The sequence below is a fragment of the Puntigrus tetrazona genome, unplaced genomic scaffold, assembly GCF_018831695.1.
Source record: "Puntigrus tetrazona isolate hp1 unplaced genomic scaffold, ASM1883169v1 S000000373, whole genome shotgun sequence".
In the NCBI taxonomy this organism is placed as follows: Eukaryota; Metazoa; Chordata; class Actinopteri; order Cypriniformes; family Cyprinidae; genus Puntigrus; species Puntigrus tetrazona.
The window spans coordinates 138,753-164,514 of record NW_025048028.1 but is presented as its reverse complement, the minus strand read 5'-3'; the positions used below and the strand labels follow the sequence as shown (position 1 = coordinate 164,514).

At 36.4% G+C, this 25,762-nt stretch overlaps 2 protein-coding genes across 4 annotated transcripts in view; one reads left to right on the top strand and one right to left on the bottom strand.

Annotated features, from left to right (window-relative positions):
* Positions 1–1,823: 1,823 nt before the first annotated feature.
* Positions 1,824–24,403, bottom strand: atg10 (ATG10 autophagy related 10 homolog (S. cerevisiae)). 3 transcript variants are annotated; one of them, XM_043231422.1, is made up of 8 exons: positions 24,209–24,403; positions 21,762–21,855; positions 19,181–19,303; positions 17,877–17,981; positions 11,272–11,404; positions 10,777–10,874; positions 3,670–3,767; positions 1,824–2,394 (listed from the first exon to the last, which is right to left on the bottom strand). In XM_043231422.1, exons 2-8 carry the CDS (start codon positions 21,762–21,764, stop codon positions 2,295–2,297), a joined length of 660 nt encoding a protein of 219 aa, XP_043087357.1. In that variant the 5' UTR covers positions 21,765–21,855; positions 24,209–24,403; the 3' UTR covers positions 1,824–2,294. The 3 variants fall into 3 exon arrangements, with proteins under 3 accessions (XP_043087357.1, XP_043087358.1, XP_043087359.1); XM_043231423.1 differs by lacking the exon at positions 24,209–24,403 and adding an exon at positions 23,597–23,614; XM_043231424.1 differs by lacking the exons at positions 21,762–21,855; positions 24,209–24,403 and adding an exon at positions 19,818–19,925.
* The window catches only part of ssbp2b (single stranded DNA binding protein 2b), a 54,957-nt gene continuing 52,870 nt past the window's right edge, over positions 23,676–25,762 (top strand). Inside the window, exon 1 of the mRNA XM_043231421.1 lies at positions 23,676–23,798. Within this exon, the coding sequence (XP_043087356.1) occupies positions 23,743–23,798 (56 nt within the window). The 5' untranslated portion in view covers positions 23,676–23,742. The remainder of the gene's footprint in view (positions 23,799–25,762) is intronic.

Here is a 25,762-nt window from a genome sequence, read left to right as displayed (position 1 = left end):
AAATGTTATTCCATGGTCTGTCTGAATACTCGATTCTGATTGGCTCAAAGGCATGCAGTAAAACCGTTTAATGCACAGGTAGTTCAAGTCATTATATTATACATCATATTTCAACACAGCTTGATTGCCTGAGAGAGACGCACAGACGCAGGTTACGTACAGTTGCATTAATAGATAACATTAATAGGAATGTTCGTTCTGGTCTCAAAATCAATACTTACAGAAAACATTATTTATACATCCTTTCATTAGTTTGATGTTCGTCAACCTTTTTTGAACAGTACTAATTACTCGTTTAGAGAACATTCAAAAGTAACGTTTTCTTAATGTTTTCTCTAAAATTCCCTCAACGTTACAGAACAGTATTTGTTCAAAGTCGCCTGCCTTTAATAACATTTTCAAATTCCAGCAAAAAAAAAAAAATATATATATATATATATATATATATATATATACACACACACACACACATATATATATATATATATATATATATATATATATATATATATATATATACACACACATATATGTGTATGTGTGTATATATATATGTGTGTGTGTATATATATATATATATAGTGTATATATATATATATATATTTATATATATATATATATATATATATGTGTGTGTGTGTGTGTGTGAACGTTAAAAATAACGTTCACATACCTCTGTAACTTTCACATAATCATTTTTTTTTAATAATATATAAAAATAAATACAATAAATGTAACCATTGAGAGAATTAAATTTTTCTGTAATTTAATAGTAGCATTACCAAAATCTACCTCGAACATGTTTTTGTTAGATGGGATAAAAGCAGTCTTTATGACTTTTAGCTTTGTGGGAGAAAGACTGAATTCAAGACCATTCAAATAAAACCAAACACCACTGGACGTACCGATTTCAAGTACACAGATTTTGAAAGATTTCTACACTATAATTGAGCTTGATGGTCGTTAATTCATTTCTGGGTGACCTAAACCTTTAAGAATGGCCCTGTTTATGAAGCAGGTAACATTTCCCTACTGTGCTCCATCTTTGCGTTTCTCTCTCTCCTCTCCATCATTCCTGTCTGTCCATTAGAGCGAGATGCTTCGGGTAGGAGGCTGACCTCCTTACCAACACTGATACAGTCCCCTGAGAGACGCGCGCCCCATTTAGACATGCTGACTGAGGACTTTCACGTCTTCTCTCAAACTCCGGACTCTAAACTCAGCTCCTCCGTTTCAGACTTTACATCAGACGGTCAGGATTTCAGAGGGATTTGATTCCATTCAACTTTTAAACTGTGTCCTGGCACGGCATGCTACTTGGATGAGCAATGAAGCGAAATGTCAGACTGCAGAGACACAACAAAAAATATATTAGACTATTTACTTTGCTTATTAGATGCAAGGTTATACAAATCATGTTGGACTTCGATTTCAGGCCTCTGAAATGTCAAAAATAGGCCAAACGCAGCCGCATGCTTCACAATACCCAACCAGTGAGGGAAAACATATTGAGTCACATACACACACCTACGCAGCTGAAGACAAAGACTTCCAGACTAATGTTTGAATAGCAATCCTCCACAAGCCTGCATACACAGCAGAAAAAAACTATCATCTTTTTAATTTGATGATAATGTCAAATAGTGTATATTTTCTGAACAAATCCCTGTATATAAAAATTTCCCCACGTACAAAAAAAAATGCAGTTGGGTTTCCGTGTGCATTTCAGTGGTTATATGCCAGATAATATGGACGTTTTATGGTTGGTGATCCAAAAAATGTATTAAAGTATACACTATTTTGTATACACTACCAGATTTCAGTCTAATTTTTAAAATGATTTTATTTCAAATAAGTCTCTTCTGTTCATCAAGGCTGCATTTATTTGATACAAATACAATCATATTGTGAAACGTTATTAGAATTTAAAATATCGTATTTTAAAAATTACAAAATAAATAAAAATTGTAATTTATTCCTGTGATGCAAAGCTGAATTTTCAGCATCGATACTCCAGTCTTCAGTGTCACATGGTCCTTCCGAAATTATTCTAATATGCTCATTTCTGTATCTGTATCTATTTCAACGGCAGACTGTGAATTATAAAGTTATTTACACATTAAGAGCATTCTGAGCCAACTTGTAAACTTCTAGATTTGGTGTCTTGAATGCTGAAGCATTGCTAACAAGACTTCTGAAGTGTCTTTGGCCCCTCGGAGACCCTCATCATGTCCTCTGGGTCTGTGGAGTCTGAGACAGACAGGGAGATCACAGCAGGTCAAAGCAGAGGCGCTTCAGTCGGGAGCAGACACCTCTGTGCTGTAGCTCAAAGGGACGTCCAGTCCAACGACGGGTCCAACGACACTGAGCCAAGTCACGATATAGTTCACCCTCCTGAGAACAGATAAGAATCTGAGCATCTACCCATTCTGCAAAGCAGCAAATTAAGAACTGATTTGATCAGATATGATATTTAACTAAATGAGATAGCATTTTTCCTTCCATGCATTGTGTAATGTAGCTGTGTGTGAATGTAAACTATCTGCTAAGTTGTAAATCTGAAAGTGCATGATAAACAAAATGATTGTCTCCCAAAATAAAGAACTGACTCTATATATCCTAAAAGAATCAGTAATTAAATCCCACTTCTGTGACGGCTACACGTTTGCACAATTCCCGCATATGTTCTACATTGGCTGGCCATAAACACGTCGTTTTACTGACGACTGCTGTACACGGTGGACCAATCACAACAGAGTGGGTCATCTGACCAATCGGAGCAGAGTAGGCTCACTGGAAGGAGGGGTTTAGAGAGACTGAATCTTAGAACTGCATAGAACGAATCATTTAAGAATCCCCGGACAATGAGGTGATATTAAACACATATTTTGAGAAAACAAAAGTCTTTTTAGACCTTGCATGCATATACCCCCATAACAATATTAAGAGTCTTAAAAATGGCATAATAGGGGCGCTTTAAATGGAATCTATCGGGGCAAGTATTATGGTGGAATTATTTTAAAACAAAACACTAATAATAATTTGTAGTTAAAATATTTAAATGAGCTCTAAAAGTCATATTAAACCATCTTTATAGATGTTTTTTGTTGAATAAAATCCTTGGATATAAGCTCAGTTTAAAAAATGCAAGTAAATAACAAAAATTAAACCAAAATAAATCTACAAAACACCCCCATGTGCCTCTCATTATTAATTTATATTACATATTATTTATAATACAATTATTAAAAAACACATTTTATACACAATTTATGTCAAGTCCTACCCATAGAATATTGTAGCGTTTAAATCATATGTTTAAATATTCCCAGCAGTTGTAAATTGTTGGTACTTGAATGCGTGAAACATTTATTCACTGTGCCGTTTGATTGCCTGCTAAGGATTTCACGGCAAGGATGGAGTCGAAAAAATATATTTTTCATGGCAATCAACAACATGCGTTAGATGTATTAACCGAGCTCAAACATCAGAGCATGATGCAAGCAACACCGAGGTTACAGGTTTGATTACCAGGCAACGTGTGAGCTTATGTACCTTGAATGCAATGCGAATAGCGTGTGATAAATGTAAATGTAAATATGCACAGAACCCAGAATATTCATTTCACATAACGCATGACGAGTAAAGCTGCGGCAGAAAGAAACTCACTTGTTTTCAGCTTGTGCCAGATCCAGAGCAGGTTTCATAAACTCCTCAGTGCGACATGGATGAAGCATGAAAAACGGTTGGCCCAGTAAAGGATGTTCCTACACACACACACACACACACACAGAGATCGTTCAGCTCTTTGTTAATGTCTATTCTGACCTCATTTTTTATTAGGAACAGGTTTTCACTGTCACACGCTGTAACACATCCATTAAACCAATGCCACAACACGTGTTTTTCCATCTTAACTCAATGTTAACTAGTCACACGATACTTTTCACTACCCGAATTCAATTACGCTCAAAGCTTCGGATAAATTAAAAAGAAAATTACGAGGCAGACTTAAGTAAATCTGCCATGCGACACATGGGCTTCATTGGCACCCTGCTGCTCTCGAGTGAGTCTCGCACACTGGAGGGCACTCAAGCACAGCAGAGATGGAGCAATGTCATATCCCATGATGCCACACCAGAGAAACCTAGACCCCACCATCACAGTGAGATTATTATGGAACATTTGAAGAAGTCATACTTAGTTAGAGATTTTGAGCACAGGCGGAGAACAGTGGCTGAACATTATATAACAACTTCTAAGCTTTCCTCTTGAATCAACAAGGAAAAATATCTACAATCGATTTAAATTCCATACAAAAAATGAACTGCACGTACATCCAGCCCATGTGCTGTTCTACAATTAATACTACACTCATTAAGTCATGTTTTTAAGTTGGTTGAACTATAAAAAATGTATATAGTATTTTAATAGAATATGAAAGTGAAAATAAATAAATAAATTTAACACAGCTTTTTGGAACCTGACATACCTTTTTTCTAAATATGGAGATTTTTCTTACACAAACGCTTCGTTTCACTTCAGAGGGCCTTTATTTATACCCCATGGAGCTGTGTGGAGTACTTTTTTATGATAGATGGATGCACTTTTTTGGTCTTCAAAATCTTATTATAAAGCTTGGAAGAGCCATTTTTCAACAGGACTCTGATTTTATTCATCTGAAAGAATAAAGTTATGGGATAGTTTGAGGGCGAGTAAATCATAATTTATTTTTTATTAAATAATCCCATTAAGCTCAAACTCAGTCAGCGGCATTAGTAACTATGTTGATTTCTAGAAAAGGTTTGACTTAATTTTGTCCCTTTTATGATGAAAGTTACTGTGATGGTGCTGCCACACAAAAAGTACTACTATTAATCACTACATTACACACTGGGATGTACAAGCCAAAAACAAAGACACAGAGATACTGAGTGTATCTGTGATAATAAATGCATTTGAATTTCATTTAAATGAACACAATCCAATGCTGAAATAGGTACTGTCAGTGTCTTTCTGTGGTTGAGTTGAAGTTCCTTTATGCATAAAAACCTGACAGAATTCCTCAAAAACAGTTCCTTTATGCATAAATACTGACCACACAAACACATGTGTATCTAGATCTCATGTGTATGGTAAGGACAAACTCACCGTCATGAATCAAATCATGATGAAGATGTATACATTTCAGTTTCATCGGGCAACCAATTTTACAGCTACATTATTATTCCATCATTACAAGAAGTCACTAGTCCAGCTAATAACAACAGTGTATCACATGATTATATATAAAGTCAGTTTGTCTTTTTTCACACATGCACACAGACATGAGATGCGATAACATGCACCCACAACAATAAAAGACAATACTTTATTGAACCTTTTCTGATAAGAAGTGTGCAAACTCAAGTGTTTTACCACAGCTGTCATCGTTTTTCGGCAGGGTAAACGATCATATTTCTAATTTGACGCTGTATTATGTAGATTCTGGCAAACTGATTCTGAAACTCTTGATATAAATATATTTAGGTCTTTGCGTTATGTAAAATACATTATGTTTGACAATATTGAGCTGATAGTTAAGCTGGATATAAACTGCACTGAGAGCAGAAGACACTGCACAGAGAAAGGAGCAGATCTGGTGATCATTCACTTAACCACCAACTTAACCTTACATATTTTGGGGACATGTTCACGGCATGGACTGAAAAAATCTGGTACTCTTATCAAAATTGTGCCGAGAAAAAAAAAGTCACCTTTAAGTTGTCAATCAGTCTTTTAAATTTGACCTGTATTTAGAAGAGAATAAGACAAACGTTACAATTAATGGATAGGAAATGAACATTTTTGGAGAATTTGCTCAGTCTGCGGAGAGTGGGTGGATTTGTTTTTAAGGATAATATATTAAGATATTACCCTGTGGAGCTCAAACCTGGATTGTCACTTGTTCATCAGGATGGGCTGATTATTTGTGTATTAACTTGTTTAAATGGATCTGTGAGGAGAAATATTTTAAATGATTTTATTATACGCAGTACATGTTTATTTTAGGATCATGACATTTACCATGTTTCCTCTCTACATTGCTACATTATAATAACTTTTTATTACTAAAGTCTTGGAATTACTAACTTGCATGTTTATCATGTTTGTCGTCTTGTTCTCAGCCCTGTAACTCCCATCAACAATTCTATTAAAATAAATATACAAATAACAGAAGTAGAGGCACGTTTGGATCCAGAATACAGTTAAATATTGTTTGTTTGCACACTGTTTAAACTCCCTTTCAATATTACAACAGAATTTGGTCAACTCAATAAAGCTGTGTTATAGACACATTCAACAGAACTCAGATACCAGCAACTTGACGAAAGACCCTGTCGACATCTAGTAACCAGTCAAAATACGCACGCAAACCAATCAAATAGCCTTAGCGATGTCAAGTAACCAGCTTGAACACACTCTTTGGTAATTATGAGATTACACGCATCTTTATTATTTACATAATCAGCTAATACCAGTATTAGCTGATTATGGTTTTCCTGCAATTATAGGGAATATTCCGGGTTCAATAGGGGTTAAGCTTAAACTCAAATATACAGCAATATGTTGACTGGAGCAAAAATAAATTTGACTTAATTTTGTCCTGTATTTTTCCCACGCTGCAAAATCGAAGTTACACTGAAGACTGGACTGCCACAAAAAGCACTATTTTTTGGGGGGGGAATAATATACATCAAAACACTAGTATTTTCACCAGCTAAAACAATGGCTTCAAATCATGATATATTATGATTATTATTATGACAGTAGAAAATAGCGGTTGACATTTTTGAACATTTTGACTTTAATTGTCATAATCCATTGAGATTTTTGTGCTCCACGCAGAGATCTAATCTGATCACGGTCCGATCTCTCTGGAATGACATGAAGAAACAGAAGAAACCCAGACAGATTAAATCCAGAAGAACTGCAGCAATGTCTCCAAGATGCTTCAAGAAACCTACAGTACTGTTAAAAGTTGGAAAATGATAACTTAATAGAATTCCTTTTTAAATTAACTTCTACGAACTGAATTAAATCAACATTTGGTGTGAGCATCCTTTGCGTTTAAAGGAATAGTTCACCCAAAAATGAAAATTCTTCCAAACCTGTATGAAATACTTTGTTTTGCTGAACATTTTGAAAAACGTTTGTATCCAGGCTGTTTTTTTTCTATTATGGAACTTAATGGTGATCGTAATGGTTAATGGATATCTTCCTTTGTGTTCGGCAGAACAAAGAAATTCTTACAGGTTAGGAACTACTCCGGGGTAAATGATAACCGAATTTTTATTTTTGGGTGAACTACCTTTAATGCAGCTTTTGTCCTAGATGCACTTGCGTATAGTTTTTCAGGTAACTTTGCAGATGTTTCTTGAAGCCTTTTGGAAATGTTGCCACAGATTTTCAGAATTTAGTCTGTCTCAGCTTGTTCTTTACAGTTAGTTATTCATTATAAAAAAATAACTTAAACCTCTAACAGTAGCTCTCTCTTTTCCGTATCGCTTCTGTACTTCTTTTTATTTATAATAATCATATAATAATTATAATAATCTTTTGTTGGTTTGATTGTAAGTACCTTTGGATTAAAGTATCATACATACTGCATCAAAACGTGTATATTTTATGAAGTCTTAGCTAACTAAGCTACACAGTATATGCCAAAAGACTTAACTAACTTTAATCGACCTGACCCAAAAGTTACGTACATAAATTACTGTGAAAGTCACAGAAAAAATAGTGATGAAAGAACATGTAAATGCAGCCACTGCAAAAACCATCAACCATAAACACAAACCGCCTGGAATGCTGATGTACCAAAAACTGTCCAAATGCACAAAGACTTTACATATAAAGACACCGTATCTGTGATAATATCTCGTTTTGCTGAAACAAATATTTCCAGTTTCCTACAGCGGTATATTGTAGTTCACTTTAGGAAAAATAATGAGAGATTTCCATTAAAAAAAAAGTTCACACACAAACACAGATGAGGAACAACACAGGAGAGAAACACCAAACACTTTGGTGACACCAAAACTGCCTTTTTGGGCTCATAAGTGATAAATGTATTTAATTCATAGATGTATTGAGCGTACAGAATACTGTGCTCATAGCTGCATGTTTGAATTGGTTGGAGGATGACTGTAAGGTCCTGTGGCACCACTTGCGACAAAAACTTTGCTGTCTGTAGGCACCGTTTTAATTCAGTTATCTAAAACCTTAATAAAAAAAAAAAATCTCCTCTGCTCTGCAAATAAAAACAACCTCAATGCACTGTCACCAGCTGCATTAAAATTCACAACATCAACTGTCTGGATGCATTGCTCTGTTACCGTTCAAGCACCAAAGACGTGCTGACTCTTCAAATTCCCTCGACGACACCTCAATGTTAGCATCAGCGGTATAGAGTTGGACTTTTTCATTTTATTTGTGAATAGCAGTGCATGTACTGCGGCACGATTCCAGCTCTGTTAGTCAATTATCGTGACTTCATCTACAGGCCTGGTGGGAGAACAGACCCAATCACTATATATACACAAAACTGCTGTGAACGTGGACACTAAACACTGCATTCAGTCTTGTTCTGTTAAAAAAGACACGTGCACACACGAGTAAATAATGATCATCAGTAAAAGTTGTGTTTGAGCTTGTGTCCTCACATTATTAACATTTTGCACATTCTAAAAAGGGTATGTAAACTTATGCAAAATGAACTGTGAATATATTATATATATATGTATATTATATATATATATATATATATATATATATATATATATATATATATATATATATATATATATATTATTGATTACCTTTTAAAATTACATTCTACTGGTCGCGAAATAACAGCTAGCACATAATGGCACATAACTCTTTATTAGTTAATATTTTGCAGTTCATACATTCTTTTGTCTCAACTTATTTTCCTCGTAATTACCAAAAATACACTATAAAACAATCATTAAGATATTAAGATCATGTTCCACCCAGGTATTTCGTAAATTGTCAATTTCTTACAGTAAATATATCAAAACTTTGTTTTTGATTAATAATATGCATTTTGTATGATTTTCTTAATACTTCAATTTTTTGCACCCTCAAATTCCAGAATCTAAATATTGTCCTACCCTGAAAAAACAAAAACATACACATATATAAATAATTAGCGCCCTTTGAAATAAATTTCTACCCAAATTGCAGAAATGGTCTTCCATACTTTTTTGCAAATGTACAGCGTCAGACTACGTGTTCACAGTCAATCATTTGGGGCCTGACCGAGTCCTCGAGAGAGAAGTGTTCTGTGTTGTTCTAATCGGTTATGCTAAGAATGCGATTTGGCTTTGAGAAAATTGGGCAGATAAAGAGGAGACTGAGAGATATAGGAGGGCAAAAACACAGAGGAAAGCTAGAGACAGAGCCAGAGATAAAGAGAGAGAGAGTCCATTGGCGTCACTGCTCGTAAGGCCTTGATGTGAGTCACTCATGTTTACCTGCGTCAGATGCGGCAATGTTCCATCTCCTGAGAACCTCGAGACCCTCATCCCTTCCCAAGTCTCTCCCTCTGCTATTACTGCCGCCCCTCTTCTCTAATATCCTATACTGCCTCTAATCAGCCTTTTTCTGCATCTATTTTTCCTCTCTCTCCATCAGTTTAATATCTCTGCTCTGCATCCCTCGCAGCCTTAAAGAAGAGCCAAACAGCCAAAGTCAGCTTTTCCAAACGCTCCAGATCTATGAAGACGGAATCCGAATAACGTTTGATCTAGTTCTCTCAAAGAACCGCCCTCTATAACAGAAACAGCCATCTGATTGACATGTCAACTGACCAATCACAGTTAGGCTGCAGGTTTTGATGCACCAAATGTTCACATAAACAAGTAAAGTTATGTTTGGGATATAAGAGAACACGTTAAGAAAGGCTACCTCTGATATTAATTTTATCTCTTTTTTTATGACAGCGTGAGATAGATTGTGAGAGTAAATCTGAAATCAATAATAATCTAGAAATAATCTAAAATTACAGCACAAAAGTCTCCATAAATGACTGTAGTCTGATCGTGATGCATTTTAAAATGTAATCTACAGTTTTATATATGTAAAAGTTTTTGTAATAAAAGTAATAAAAGTTTTTGTTAACATAATGTGAGTGTGTTGTGTAAATATATTATGTATATATAAATACAAACATGTGCATATGTTTAAAAAAACGTTTATATATTAAATAGATTTATATATATATATAATATATGTAAATACATGTAAACATTTTTTAAATATATACTGAATGCATGTGTATTTATATGTACAAAATAAATAAACGCATGAATATATTATGTAAACAAAAAACTTCTTTTGCATTAATTGTTTGACAGCACTACTAATTAGGAATTTTTGACTTTGCATGCAGGTCAACCTGTTGTTTGGGACTCCCAAAACCAAAATATGAACCTTTTATAACCCATAATAGGGGCACTTTAATTTTTGGGTTCAGATATTCGGCCACCATTGTGTAAAAACCTGTTAAGCTTGAGTCTTATCAACTGTAAAGCTGACCAATCACAACAGAGCATGATTTTGGGAACGCAACTGCCACCGGCAATGCGCCTAGATGATCTATGAACCTTTTTTTGGCAGTTTGTGCGCATTCTATCTGCAGCTTTGATTCCGGTGACACCTCGCAAACAACATGAAAACTTTTCAACAAATTTATGACGTGACACAGGTTACCTGTTGGGTCAGAGTGTCCCAGGGTCCCTGCTGCAGTCTCTGTCTATAGTTCGGATGAACATTGCTCCATACCTCCTCCAGAGACAGGGGTCGCCCATCTGCGACGCAGAATGAGGTTTCTGATTACAGACCGTTTGAGCGATCGCTTTCAAATGCATGCGCGTATTTGTTAACTTGCTCAATAACAGCTCGGAAAATGTTTACATGGCGGCTATTAATGTATTTGCAGCACAAAGTCAAACTTTGTTGAGCACAGATGCAAGTCGCCGCGCTGTCTGCTTTCTCAAAACTCAAACACTCCTGTCGAGATGGGATCTCAGTGTAAATGTTGAGTCTGTTTTTGCAGCGCACATAAAACCAGACTTTGAGAAAGCAGAACACCGAGGGTTCTGAAACACACACACACACACACACACTGATAGGGGAAGCAGACAGCATATAAACAAGGCCGTGCGGTTTAATGATAGAAATGCAGTGAGGGAGAATGTCGTGTACCTAACGTGGAGGCTCTGAAATAGAGGACGGGGATCTGATAGCTGCAAGAATACAGAACGTGGTATTCATAGCGCAGCGCAGCGTGAATTTCACATACTGCCTGAACTCCAGCCGTTTCATCCTCAACGTTTGCCTAGAAAACAAGACAGAGAGAGAGAAAAGGGTAGAAAGTGAGAGAGAGAGAGACACTAACACCATTCAATGTCAAAAATACAAACCTATATAAAATGATGACAATTGCTATAAATGATTATCAAGTTCAATTTTGGCACAATATACTAAATTTGAGTATTAGTTCACTCAAAAGGAGTATCATATCATCATTTAGTGACAGTAAAGACAACTATATTGTTACAGAAGATTTCGATTTTAAAGAAATGCTGCTATTTTAAACTTCCGATCTATCACAGAATCATGAAAAAAGCAACTGTTTTCAACACTGATAATAAGAAATCAGCATATTAGAATGATTTCTAAAGAATCACGGGACACTGAAGACTCGAGTAATGATGCTGGAAATTCAGCTTTGCATCAGAGCACTAAATCATATTTAAAAATATAACCAAATACAGAATTCTTTTGGAATTCTAATAATATTTCACAATAGTAGTTTTCACTCTCTGTTTGCTCAAATAAAATTTTTGCCCAAAAAAACTGCCTGACCCATTTTAAAATGGTATTCAATCTTTATATAATAATAATAATAATAAATTAAATTGCTCCATATGACTTATATTGCTATATTGGATTAAAGTGATATTATATACTGCAATAGTCATATGCCATAAAGAAATTTAATACAGAAACATTTTTCAAATTGCAAGAAAATTACAAAGAGATGGAAGAAATGGCAATTAGCACCGAATTAAACAATGAATTTTGGAAAAGAAAGTACAACTTGTAAATTAAACTTAAAGTGCTTTTATGTTGTTTCCGTTTATGAAGCTCAACATAATCCATCTTCTGTTAACTGTCAGAAGAGCAGCCAGCTCATTCTCCTAAACGTATGCTTTTGTGCTCGCAAAGAAATAAAGTCATACAGGTCGAGGGTGCATGAATGAATGCATTTCCAGTCCAATTTATATACAACAGATAATGAAAACCTGCCACATAAATGCTAATTCGGTTTATGCCGCTTCAATGATCTTCTGCAAGAAAAGGAAGCGGCTTTCCACATGCAAGGAGTCGTGTACGGAGCCGTATCACATATCAGATCCATGATACGTGTGCAGACTTGCCATTAACCCTGATCCATGATACCAAACCCAAAACCAGCGACATACACAAGTGATTCATCGAGCACCATGTGACTTCATTCTTCTTCCCATAACTTGACTGATGAACACAAGATCTCCTCAACAGTCCGTGCGGGCAACAACATGTGTTTACCTTTTCGCTTTCCTCCTGCATCCTTCATTCAGAGGATGTTGTTGACATGTTGAGGGAGTTTTTACACTCCCCCCTTTGTGTTGTGGAGCATGAGTAATGGCATCATGCACAGGACCCTCGAGCGGGTCCACATGCACAAATGTTGTGCAGACTGTTTACCAAGGTTACCTCTCTTTCAGGCGGCGCGCACTGGATTTTCCCGCTCTTTCTCGACCTGCAACCCCTGCTGATTAATTGGTTGTCAGAATGTGGAATAAAGGTTTAGGGCGCTGCAACTCGCGCAAGCAAAGATAAACAGGAAGGGATGCCGTCATACATGGGAGGAGTTCACGACCATTACTGGGGAGTAACTAGAACCAACAGCAACACAGCAACTTACTGTAACTACATTATGTAGACATCACAGACTAAATCACAACAAGCTACTTTTATTGAATAGTGGCCATGTAATACAACAGAATGTTGCTGTTTTATGTAACAATTTGGAATATGCATAAAACCTTTAGTTTATATTGCCATGTTATTGAAATTTACTTATTTTATTAAATTATACATACTGTAATATAATGTACATTTGTTATATCATCATTTTTGCAATAATGATAATATTATGATTATTTTTATATGTGTACAAGTACAATATTTTAACAATGACAATAATAATAATAATAATACTTTTTGGGGTGCTATATGGCTATAAGCTATATGGGGTGAAATAAATATGATACATCAGCAGTAGTAGTAAATAATAAATTTTTTTTTCATTATTATTAATAATATTATGATTATCAACATACTATAATATACTATAATAGATATTATTATTACAACCAATAATATGCATTGTATTGTTACCAATAAAATATGTTAATAATATATTGTTACAGATTATTATTATTATTATTATTATTATATAATTTATGCTATATAAGAGGGCAATATATTTTATTTACAAATGCTAAATATAGTACAAATTAAATAATACTAATTATTATATTATATTGTTTTAAATACACACACTTACCAATAATAAATAAATATTTCCAAAAAACTCAAGGTCGAATAAATGTTACACTGAAGCAGCATTAAGAGCACTATTTTTCATGAGCTGAACTCCAAAACATTTTCTATGTACACAAAAACCTGTGCTCAAAAATAATCATGCTCTCTAATCAGCATCTTGAGGTGGATGGCTTATCCCGGCAAAGGAGAACTGCTGACTATCACAGATTTAGCCAGATTTGTGAACAATATTTGAGAGAAATAGTCCTTTTGTGTATATAGAAAAGGTGTTAGATCTTTGAGTTCAGCTCATGAAAAATGGCGGCAAAATCGAAAGTGTTGCATTTATAATTTTGTGCAGCGTGTGAGCGTGTATTTATATAAACAATAATAACACATATGTAATAACAATTACAAGAATCATACTAATACTTTTTTATTTTATATACATTTAAACGATATTGCCCCCATCCGTGTAGTTAGCTTTTTTTGTCATGAAATAATAGCTTGATTGTAATTTCTAAAAAAAAAGTCCTTAATGGCACCCGTGACGTGATTTCTGTCACGGTGGAGGCTTTTAGACACTATGACATCACTATGGCCTTTTGCGGCCCACACTGATACATGCGGGTTTAATTAGCGATAGTGTCTGAGTGACAAGTTGGATCAGCGGCGGCGGTGGCTGGATCCCTGGCAGCTTCAATGCAGGCTCAAGGATTGTTCATGCATCCATGCCTCCAGCGATAACATCTCCACCCTCCCATACAAGCGCAGCCTACTACTGTTTCACATCCGACGTCTGTCAGGAATGAAAAGGTTTGGAAAGAGGGAAGGCAGGTCAAATAAACAATGACGTCATGCTTTTTCCAAACAGCACAGGCACTGAAAGGTAAAAAAAAAAAAAAAATCTCACCTAAAGGCTGTAAGACAATGTGTGGGATGATGAGTTAAAAGAGAGCGCAAACATTACATTTCGGGTCCGCCGTGGCAGGAACCCATTCAGCAAAACGAATATTCACAGCTCTCATTCAACCTTTTGCATAACTGACTCTTTGGCTGCGTTTGGAATTCAAATAAAGGACAAAAGTTCAGCTGCTGATCGTGCGGCGCTTAAAAATTTCAAAAGGTCAAGTTCAAAAAGGGGCGTTTATTAACTTTGAAATGTGTTTCTAGCAACAACTTCTGGCATCCGCCGCCGTTTGTTGTCATTCAAACGCTGTCGTGTTTACGTTCAAGCAGGTGTACAGATGTAACGGTGCAATCGCTAAACGACGGCACCTGTTCAACTCCACAAACACGCCAGCAAAGCAAAGTACCGTGCGGCGCGTTGCAGCAGATGCTTTAAATAGCATCGTCTAAAGAGATCTAACAGAGCCGTGAGCTCAGGTATACACTTTATACGGGCTCCGTTTTTCACTGTCAAAAGGAAGATCAATACTGGACGCGCGATGGCAGAGTAGAAGACGTTCCCTTCACTTACCTGAATGCCGGCGCTTGGCTGGGTAATTTCAGAGGATGATGAAGGATGGGCTCTTTCATTAACCTAAATAAGCCCTAATTATGGGTTTAATTATCCTAGTAATTCCGTTTACATTCTTCGCACTTAAAGGATTAAAATACCTTTTGCTTCTGCATGCATCTCTTGGGGAACAAATAAAGATTGTTTTCTTAAATGTGGTTATATAGCAGCACTCTAGCGGTTGAGAGAGACCCAAAAAAAGAGCCCGTTCTAAAAGGGAAAAACAATGCTGACTGCAAATAATAAAATGGATCTAACCATGTAGTCGTGACTTGCAATGAAAAAAAAACATTTTAACCAAAAAACTTTTCTAGGCTAAATTATTGGCTGAAATCATTTTAAATCGCAGCTAAAACGGTAAAGTATGAATAATTGAATACATAAATAATAAATTAATGAATATTGATAATATTATTTAGTAGTCTATTAGACAATTAATTATATATATATATATATATATATATATATATATATATATATATATATATATATATATATATATATATATATATATATTAATTGTCTAATAGACTACTAATATATATACACTTAACGATATCTTATTTTTTGACATTTAATTAGAATATTATATCTTGTTTTATATTTATATATATATATATATATATATATATATATATATATATATATATATATATATATATATATATATATATATATATATATAAATAAAATAATAATAAAAATACTGACCTCAAATTTTTTGAACGAAAAAAAAATTAAAGTATGCAAGCACATTCTACTGCCTACAAACAAAGAAGACACTATAAGGATGGCTATTCTTGTTTACTGAAGTACAGGTGCTCATAGACAAAGGCTAACATTGAGTACAGTTTCACAAGAGTCAGGTGTGTGGCACTGAAAGGGTTAACCCTGATAGATTTTTGTTGAGTGAGGCATTTATTCACTCCCTAAAAGAATTCACTACTCAAAACAGGATGCCACAAAAAGGAAAAAAGCAGTCCTGGCTTCTCTAATCTTCCACAGATCTTTCTGGATTTTTTTTCTTCCTTTCCTCAACAATGGGGGAAAAAAAGAGGCTTTCTTGTAGCCTGCAAGCTACTGCTTGCTGGTGAACAGTCTTTTCCAAGGTCAGGTTTTCTAAATGTTCTTTTATGCAGGGCATGTCAGGTGACGTGTGCCGTGGCACGACTGCACGCAAGACTTTGAATGTTGGGCAGCGAACAAAGGAGATGTTGATATTGAGTTGGTATCACTGCAGACAATGCTGGCCGTTTGGTCTATTAGTTATTCATCTGTAGTTGATAAATTACACAACAATAAAATATGCTCACATTTAGCAAAAAGATAAAAATAAAAACATTTGCATAACGAGCTATATAAACACAAAGCCTATTTTTTGCTTGGGATTCGGACACATTTTAAGCTGTTTTTTCCCCCACTTAAAATATACAACAAATACTGCCTTGATTAATTCATTTTACAATTTATATAACATGCTACACTATTTAATTAACTGTATTTTTTGCTGAAGATTTAGGCATGTTTTCCCTTCCAAAATTCTCAGTACCATAACAAATTTCACTGTGAAATATGTTTTTGCACTTAAAATATACAACTAATACTACCACGATGAATAAATAATTAACAGAGTTAATTATTAAGAGTTTTTTTTCTTAAGATTTAAGCACATTTTCCTTTGTAAACTCTCATTACTATAATAAACTGGGACATTTTCCAGTATAACTGTGTTGTTTAAAAACAGCTACTTCCATGATATAATATAATATAATATAATATAATATAATGCAATCTTGTATAGACCAAGACCAAGCAAGTCGGTTAGCTTTGCAAATAATATTAAGTATATATAGTAAATATCCTTTATGCTTATAGATTGCATTATTATCAGTTACTTAATAAAAACAAAAATTGCCTTCCAACAGCAATGAAATACGGCAATATCTCCTTCATGAAAGGAGAAGGTGTCGAGTCTTCCCTAGTGTGTGTGAGCTGAATGTAAATATGCAAGAAGTCGAGTCATTTGCAATCAGCCGGAAGGGCTTACTAATGAAATGGGCTGAGAGTGGAGGTAAAGAAAAATCAGCCACAAGGCACAACCCCCATTTTGGAGGAGATCATTTAGACCGGTATACGGATCGAAATATTTTGTTGATACTACCTTTAGATTTTTTTTTTTTTTTTTTTTTTTTTTTTTTTAAATCAAGCGAACATACTCTTTAAAGTTTAAACATGCCACGCACAAGCATTATTTCCCCAAATGGAGAATGCATATAGTGTGCAGACAAAGCCGAACGACTGATTGGGCAAAACCCCGATGGACCAAAAAAGCGTAAACATCTTAACAGTCACATAAAATCGTATGCCAACATTAGCAAGTTTTTCCAAAACTAAACCCGGGGCGGTTATAAAGCGCAGGATTTAGTTAAAGTGTTTCCTTCAGGTAATTGATCCAGTGTGTGGGGGAACACTTAGGTCAGTCTTCATTTTTGGTGGCCCGTTTTGTTTGGATTTAGAAATGGACTTGCTCATTCTACCAAGAACCACTCCTGGTTCAAAGACAGTACACTTTGGGTAAAATGAAGTGTTGTGGGATGACTTGATTGTCAAAGGTTAAGTGTTACTTAGTGTTCGCTGTTTGATCCGATCACTAAGAATAAGTGTGAGTAAATAGCAAAAGTGATACTTGTCTTACCTGGATGTCATCTGGAACCATGTTTTCATCCTGCATGGAAGACTCATGTACGCTTGGCTTTACAGGGATGAGAACAGTCTTCTTCATAAAGCCTTCGTCAGTGCCCTAGAAAGAAGTACAGAACCTTTTAAAAAAAATACGTCAGTCATATTTTACCAATAAAACAATTAATAAAACCATTTTTTTTTTTTTAAAAGTAGTCTAATTCTGATTCTGACAAATATGTGAACATCCAATATGTAGACAAGTTTTCCAAAAGGATAGGCAGTTAATACATAAAGCAAAATGTATTAACAAAATGTTACTTTTTTATAGCTTTACTGAGGAGATGTGCATGAATATATCGCCCCGCCCTAATTTTGGGGAAATACATCATGTGCAGTGAGTGGGTGCCATCAGCAGTCAGAGTCCAAACAGCTGATAAAAACATCCACAAGTGATCTACACCACTCCAGTCCAGTCCTTTAATTAATGTCTTGTGAAAGCTGCATGTTTGTAACAAACAAATCCACAACTAATACATTTTTAACTTCAAACCATGGCCTATGATTTGAGCCTTCCATCCATAATTCCATAATTCAAGTAATAGAGTAATCTTACCTGAATCAGGAGAGTAATATGCACACTTCAAGCACTGTTTATAGGCTAAAAAGTAGATTTTAATGACAACAGAGAATGGTCTTTTTCATTGGATTAAGTGTTATCATGGATTGTGAGCTCACGTTTTGGCCAGAAGCGACAGTTACAAGTTAATGACGGATTTGTTTCTTATAAACACGCAGCTTTTAACTTTTAACAAAACATCAACTGCTGGACTGGAGTGGTGTGGATTACTTGTAGATTATTGTGACGCTTTTATCAGCTGTTTGGACTCTCAGTCTGACGGCACCCATTCACTGCAGAGCACCCACAGATGAGCAAGAGATGTAGTGCTAAATTTCTCCCAATCTGTTCTGATGAAGAAACAACCTCATCTGCAACTTGGATGACCCGGGGGGGGGCATTTTCAGCATTTCCCCCCCTCATTTCTCATTATTTACTCATTCAAACAAAGACGTTTTTATGTTCCTCCATTCACTCTGGGCAAATGCATTTGGCAATATACATTACAGTAAAATTCTGGAAGACAATATCATTTTCATTAATGTCAAAAACACCAAATAAGTTATAAAATAGGCCTAATTTTCAATTAATCTTTTCTTGACATTTTTTTTGTGAGATTCAAACTTTTTTCTTTCATTCTGAACCTCTGAGGAGACCAAGTAGGCCCAGACTTTGCGCAGTTACTCAAACATTCACTTCACCTTGATCTGCTCCCAGCTCCAGCCATCCTGAATGGTCTCAGAGTGTTGGAGAAAGAGCTGACAGCAAAGCCGGAAGGTCCTTTCATCCAGGTAACACGATGCAGGGTTTCTCTCACCTGCCATCTGAGGGCGAGATTAAGCACATTAAAATAGCTAATAACTGAAGATCGCTTCAACTTCATGCTCCAAAACAAACACCCGAATATTCCTAAAAGTCAACTTGAAACACCATTCCCAATTATTTTACTTCTGTAATATGCTTTCCAGGTAAGAACATAGAAGATAACATGCAAATTTGCCAGTTGCATAAACAAAGACACCATGTTAAGACTTAAGAACTAGTTTTACCAACTAGCAGTTGCAAAAAAGTTAACCAGTGTTAGTTTTGTGATACAAATAAGACCATAACTGAGTTTTTAAAAGTTAGGACCAGTCTTGAAGGAGAGAAAAAAAAACGGATTACTAACTTTTTTGACTAGTCTAAAGAGTTTATGCAACCAGCCCTTGGAGTTGACTGGACCAGGAACGCAATGACATGCAAACTGTAATTTGTGTTAATAAAACAACTTCTATCGTTGACTTTAAACTCTTAATTCATCCACATGCAGATCTGGAATCATCGAAACACAAATTCCACCACAAGTTTAGGTTCCTGGATCGCAGCAAAGACTCTGGCTTCAATTACTCAAGAGGAAACGGTTGATTCGCTAAGTGGCCCTTTCCTGCTCATGCCTCTTTCACCCCTCTGAATGAACAAGCAGAAATGAGAAACATCAAACAAACCCATTTATTCACATCTTCACTGATCAGCCGGTTTAGTGAGCATCTACAACTCCAACTAAATGGATGCAACATGGCTTGATTAATTACAGCGTATGAAGCAATAAACAAAATGTGCCCACACTTGAACGGATTAGCTGTGTCTGTGCGTCTAGCTGTGGTACGATTCTTACATGTTGGGGAAGGACAATTCTTAAAACGATGGTTAGTGCGTACTAAGAATCGTAATTTAGATGCGATAATTCTTGAAAAGAAGCCATTCTTAGATAAATTCATGATTATGAAGATTTTTTCAATTTGTGTATTAATAGAAGGAATATAATGGACTAAATGATTGGAGAAGTCCTGCAAACAAGTCCAGGAAGAAAAAATAATGAAGCGTATGGTTAAATTGCCTTCAAAATAATCTGTAACATACGTTTTAGACTATAGTTTAGGGTTTTAGTAGGCCTAAATATTACGAATTGTGAAGAACCATGATTGTGCATCCAATTTTATTTTCAAAAAACAGTCAAGAACAAAAGCATAAATAATATGGCTATAAATATTTTATGGTCGTCGTTAGTTTGTTATAGTTAAACATGGTGACTATAGCATGTAAAGGAATGCATTTATATTACACGCCTTCAAGAGATAGTTCACCCAAAACTTTCTATGGATGTTAATGGTTATCACCAACTGCTTGGTTACCAACATCCTTCAAATGATCTTTTTTGAATGAGTAATGTTTGCTGAATGTACATTTTTGGGCGAATTATCCATTTAAAGAAGGCATATCATTAAATTCAGAACGATTTTAGGGTACTCTTACATGATGCGCTAAAAACTGAAAAGTTGCTTTGTGTTTTTCATGTACAGACGAACATTACAGACAAAACACTAGACACGTAATACCATACATACTAATGTGCATGCATGATGTCACCATTATCACAAATTAGCTTTTTTGCAGTTTATATTGAGACAAACAATGCTATTTTCAAAAAGCTCCGCTTTTAAACCGCTTAGTTTTCAAAGGTTAGCATTTTCCGACCTCCCAAAATGGCTGTTTTTTAAACGCACTATTTATTTTTTTATTAAAAAATAGTGTAGCTAAAAAACAGCACTGTGTTCAGACAGGTTTCCCCCCTATTTAGTCAGAAAAACATATAACCCTGCCCCAAACTCAAATCAATGTTAGACTGGTCAGGATACTCAAATAATAGTAACAATAATACATTTACAGTAATAATACAATTAATAGCCTACTTAAAGCCACTATATGATGGTATTTCCACGGGGTTTATTATGCAGTTGTCTCTGTTTGATAAATTTGGATAGGAGGTATTTTAACATATAAAAATGACACAAATCACATTAATAAACTTGTAAATATCAGTATTTTATCGTATTGACATCTCAGCAATAACGAGAGCCTCCTGAAACTTTCTAGCCCGAATCAGACCACGAGTCTGTTTAGCGTGTTTTCAGGAACACCCTGATATCGGCGTTAAATAAAGCGTTATATGGCGCCTTAATGGAGCTCAGCTCGAATACTAACAGCGCAGACGAACATAAAAAACGCAACAACAGTTGGAGCATCGGCTTTTGTGGCGCTTAAAACAGTGCAGCACTCGAGAGCACCTATTTATAAAGTCAGCAGCAACGTTGCTGTGGTAACTGCGTTGCACGTATTTTTTTTTTTCACTTTGTTGTAATTTCTACACCGACTGCCTGACATGTTACATTGTTCCTGCACGACTCTGGAGCTGTCATAAAGAACATCCACACCAGCGCAAACTGCTCTGTGGCTCTGTCTTACCATGATCTCACACGGCTACTTCCGGGATCCTGAGAGCGGAGGGGGTGAACGGAACAGCCAATGTTATTCAGCACAGGCGGTTTCAAGCCGCCCACTTTGAAAAAAAAAAGCACAGCGCAGACATTAGAGGACAGAGAGCAGTTAAAACATTCGCCAAAATAATATACACAACCGAAAAGAGACAAGATAAGCGTCCACAACGAGTCACTTTCCACCATACTAAAGATTTGACGCATTTTTAGCAGCCTTTGCGTTTTTAATTGATCATTTCTGGACGAAAACACACTTTCTGATGATGCAGTGAATGCACATTTCGACCCATAGTGTATATTTATAAAGACTTTTTAGTAGTAAGAGGGAAGAGAATAAAACAAGGGCCCTTAAAGGTCTTCCGGTGTCCTTATATGATCTTAACTTGAAATATAACAGATTGAATATCACATTAGCTACCAGAACATTAACAGAAAAAGTAAAGGTCTATGTGTAGGATTTAATCGTATTATTTTTTTACTATTTTACCGATTTTTGCCATCTAAATACGACATGAGTTTAAAATTGTTCATGCATTAAATAAATAATTTAAAACGTGCATAGTAGAGAATGGTCTAACCAACCAACTAGTCATGATTAAAAATAAGAAACTCAGGTTTTAACCCATTTTACTTCTGAATTTTTTCATGCATTTCGAGTAAAACGTGGAGAAAAAATGCACGAAGCGAACTGATTGGGTGGTGGAAGAGGACCCAATGTAGTCAAACTTGCTTAATGAACAATAGCTGACCTGCATACTAACGTACCACTGTTTCTGCCATATGTATGACAGTATGTTATTCTGAAATCAGCCGATAGCTGAGGAGCTATTTAGCTACTGGTTAACATGATCCATTAGCGTGTGTGGCCTACCCGGCCTAGTTAGGGAAGCTTTTTAGGAGCACTGTGCTGTATTTTGATCGGTTTATGAAGACAAACATTTTATTTTTGCAATACGATAGATCACGCAATTGACAGATTGCCCGTAACAGAGCAAAGAAAGCGCATTAGGAAATAAACAGGTAGACAGATACTTGTGTGGCATTTACATGCATAAAAATATTCTGATACGCACTAAATCAGTTTCGTGTGAACGAAACCAGATTAATATAAATACGATATTCCGGTTCTTAAAAATCAGAATATAAATTTGGGATTAAAAATGTTTGGTCATGTTTGAACTCTCAACCATTTATGCCGTATACTGTTTTAAAGTATTTAGCCAGAATTCGGTTGATTTGGTTAAAGTAGTTAAGGCTCTGCTTTAGCGTGACATTGCGTAAAATCCATGTGTCCGGAAATATTAAAATAACCAATTATTATATGCATTAAAAGCAGAATTAAAGATTTGACTTTAGACTGTACCACACAGTCATTCATCCATTTAAATTGTGTATTTTATTCCTGTCTAAACTGCTGTAGTTCCAACTTTTTAGAAGATAAAACAAATATTATGCACGCAAAAAAATGGTAATCTCAGTACCTTATGCAGAGATGTGTAATTTTGCACGACCTAAATAATCTTACTTCAATCAGCAGTGCAAGCAGAAGCTGAAGAATCCGCTCCACATTTGCCATATCACTTTAAATTTGGCCAGTGACAGTAGAGGGAGTGATTGCTTGTGAGGGGAACAGCCAGTTGTTTAAAATCCCTCTCAGTACGGTTTCAAATTCCCCTCAGTGCCGGGTAAGACGAAGTGTGTGTGTGTGCGTGTGCGTGTGTGTGTGTGTTCCACAGACAGAGCGCTGGAGATAAGAAAGGGGTTGTGTTTCTGTTGGGGCGGGGCCGAGCAACTGTCACTCACGCGAGTTACCCAACAAAATGGGCGTTCCTTCTCCGCGCCGCGTCCAATGAGAGCCATCGCTCCTGTAGTCACCATGGTGACGGGGTTGTGTCCGGGGAGGCTGTGATGGGTTGACAGGTGCGTGACAATCGGAGCTCTCTGCAAGCATGTACGCCAAAGGCAAGAGTAACAACGTACCGTCCGACAGCCAAGCGAGGGAAAAGTAAGTTTTATTTATGAGGGGGGAAATCTCTATAATGAAGACAGCGCGCGGCCAGACTTTTAACAAGCGGCGGATACGCTCTGTTCCTCGGATGCTGTGTTGTCTCTGACAGCGCTTGTAGTTCACGCAAGAAAGTTGTTGTCAGTTGTCAGTTACGCGCTGGTAGAATTTCTTGCGTCTAATTAACGCAACATGACTCCGCATAAGTTAAGAGATACGAGGACCAAACTTTATATGTGGATTGTCGATATAAAGAATTTTTTTCCGGTAAATGTTTATTTATGCATGCGAAGTTGCTGTGTGTCTAATTTCAAGGATTTCTACATCTCGGTGTTGTATTGGAAAAAAAACGGTGAGTACACAAGTTTGTTTGGCTTTAAAAGAAAGTGTATGGGAAATACGGTACGTACCCGCTTGCGAGTTTAAGCGACAGTTTCAGCCAGGCAGGTGAGCGGCGTTTCGGGGGTGGGAGAAATAACGTTAACCGTCCGTTGTTAAAAGAACGAGCGCTGTGGCTGCGTTCCGTGCGCTCGCGGAAGAGAGTACGACTGGCGCGAGAAGTTCCAGCGCGCGCGAGCGAGTGAAGTACGGCGCGCGAAAGAGCACGATTTGACGTTTCAGCGTGAAAACTTGCGAGTATGAATGACCCGCGGGCGGTGGAAGTTTTCGCGCGGGGAACGTCAATTATACTCGCTCCCGCGCGTCAGTCATACTCTCTCTCGCGCGCTCTATGTGCCGTACCGTACTATGCTCGCGCGAAGCCCGTCGCGCGCTGAGACTTCTTGTTTGGCTGCGCGCGAGTCTCGGTGGAGGAGACGGTGATGGCGCGACAAGAAGTCCGCTGACCTTATGAGGAGCGGATTTATCTGCCTTTGATGTTATTTTACATTATTTTATGGGTGTATTTAGTTCGTTTGGTGATGTTTGGCATTGAAGAGCGCACTATATATGGGAAAATAGTGTTTGAATGTTACTGAAATTATGTCCAGTACACTTAGGTTGTTTTTAGCTCTTTATTTAGGAGCATTGCAATGAATATGTTGTGAATTTAGTCATATATGTTGGGAATATGTGATATTAAGTGTTTGGCCATTAATGTGAAGATTTCAAAGTATCCTGGAATGATAACGAGCACACCTTCAACCTTTCTGAGAGGGATGTTTGTTAGGAGCCTCCATAAAGACATTTGTCATGGCATTTAAGAACTTTTGTATTGTAAAATATGTCGTATTAATGCATTTAGCTCGTCATTGCGGGGATCTTTGGAGTATCATCACTGCTAAGGTGATGTTAGGGACATGAGAGCATATTTGACAAGGCTCAGTCAATCAGAAAGTGTCACCTCACCCGTTGATTTCCTGTTGTCAAAAACTGCATTATTATTCTCATGTCTGCCTTTGTTGTCAGCTTGAATGCACACAGTTTTGTCTTCCTGCAGCGAGGTCTTGTCTTGAAGTAATTAGCAATTATTGCAGTTTCATTCAGGCCAATGTCTTATGGGACATGTGTGGACTTGTGGTTTCGATGAAAACTCTCCAGCATTAGATTTGAGCTTGAGAAAGCAGTTTCGCTGGTTATGAGATTTTCTTACAGCTTCCCTCTGCTTCTAAATGAATTTTTCTGCTGTTTGCGGTTCTTAACTTGTGCTGGGAATGCTTCGAAATCACCATTGTGCGACTTTTTGTTAAGTTCAGGGTTTTTTTTTTTACTTTTATTGAGACAGTCTAGAATAGGGAGAAAATTAGGAAGGAATGGGAAAGTGACACGCGGACTCGGATTCACGTCTCCCATATGAGCACGGCAGAGCACATGCGCTAACAGCCGCACCATGACTTCTAAATTGACATTCGTTTGAGTCAGTCACGACTAAATCTTAGATGATCTAAAATCCAAGCGGAAAACTTGCATACACAGGGCTCCCAGCCTCCCACAGCCATAGAAATCCTCGAATCAGGATGATTTCC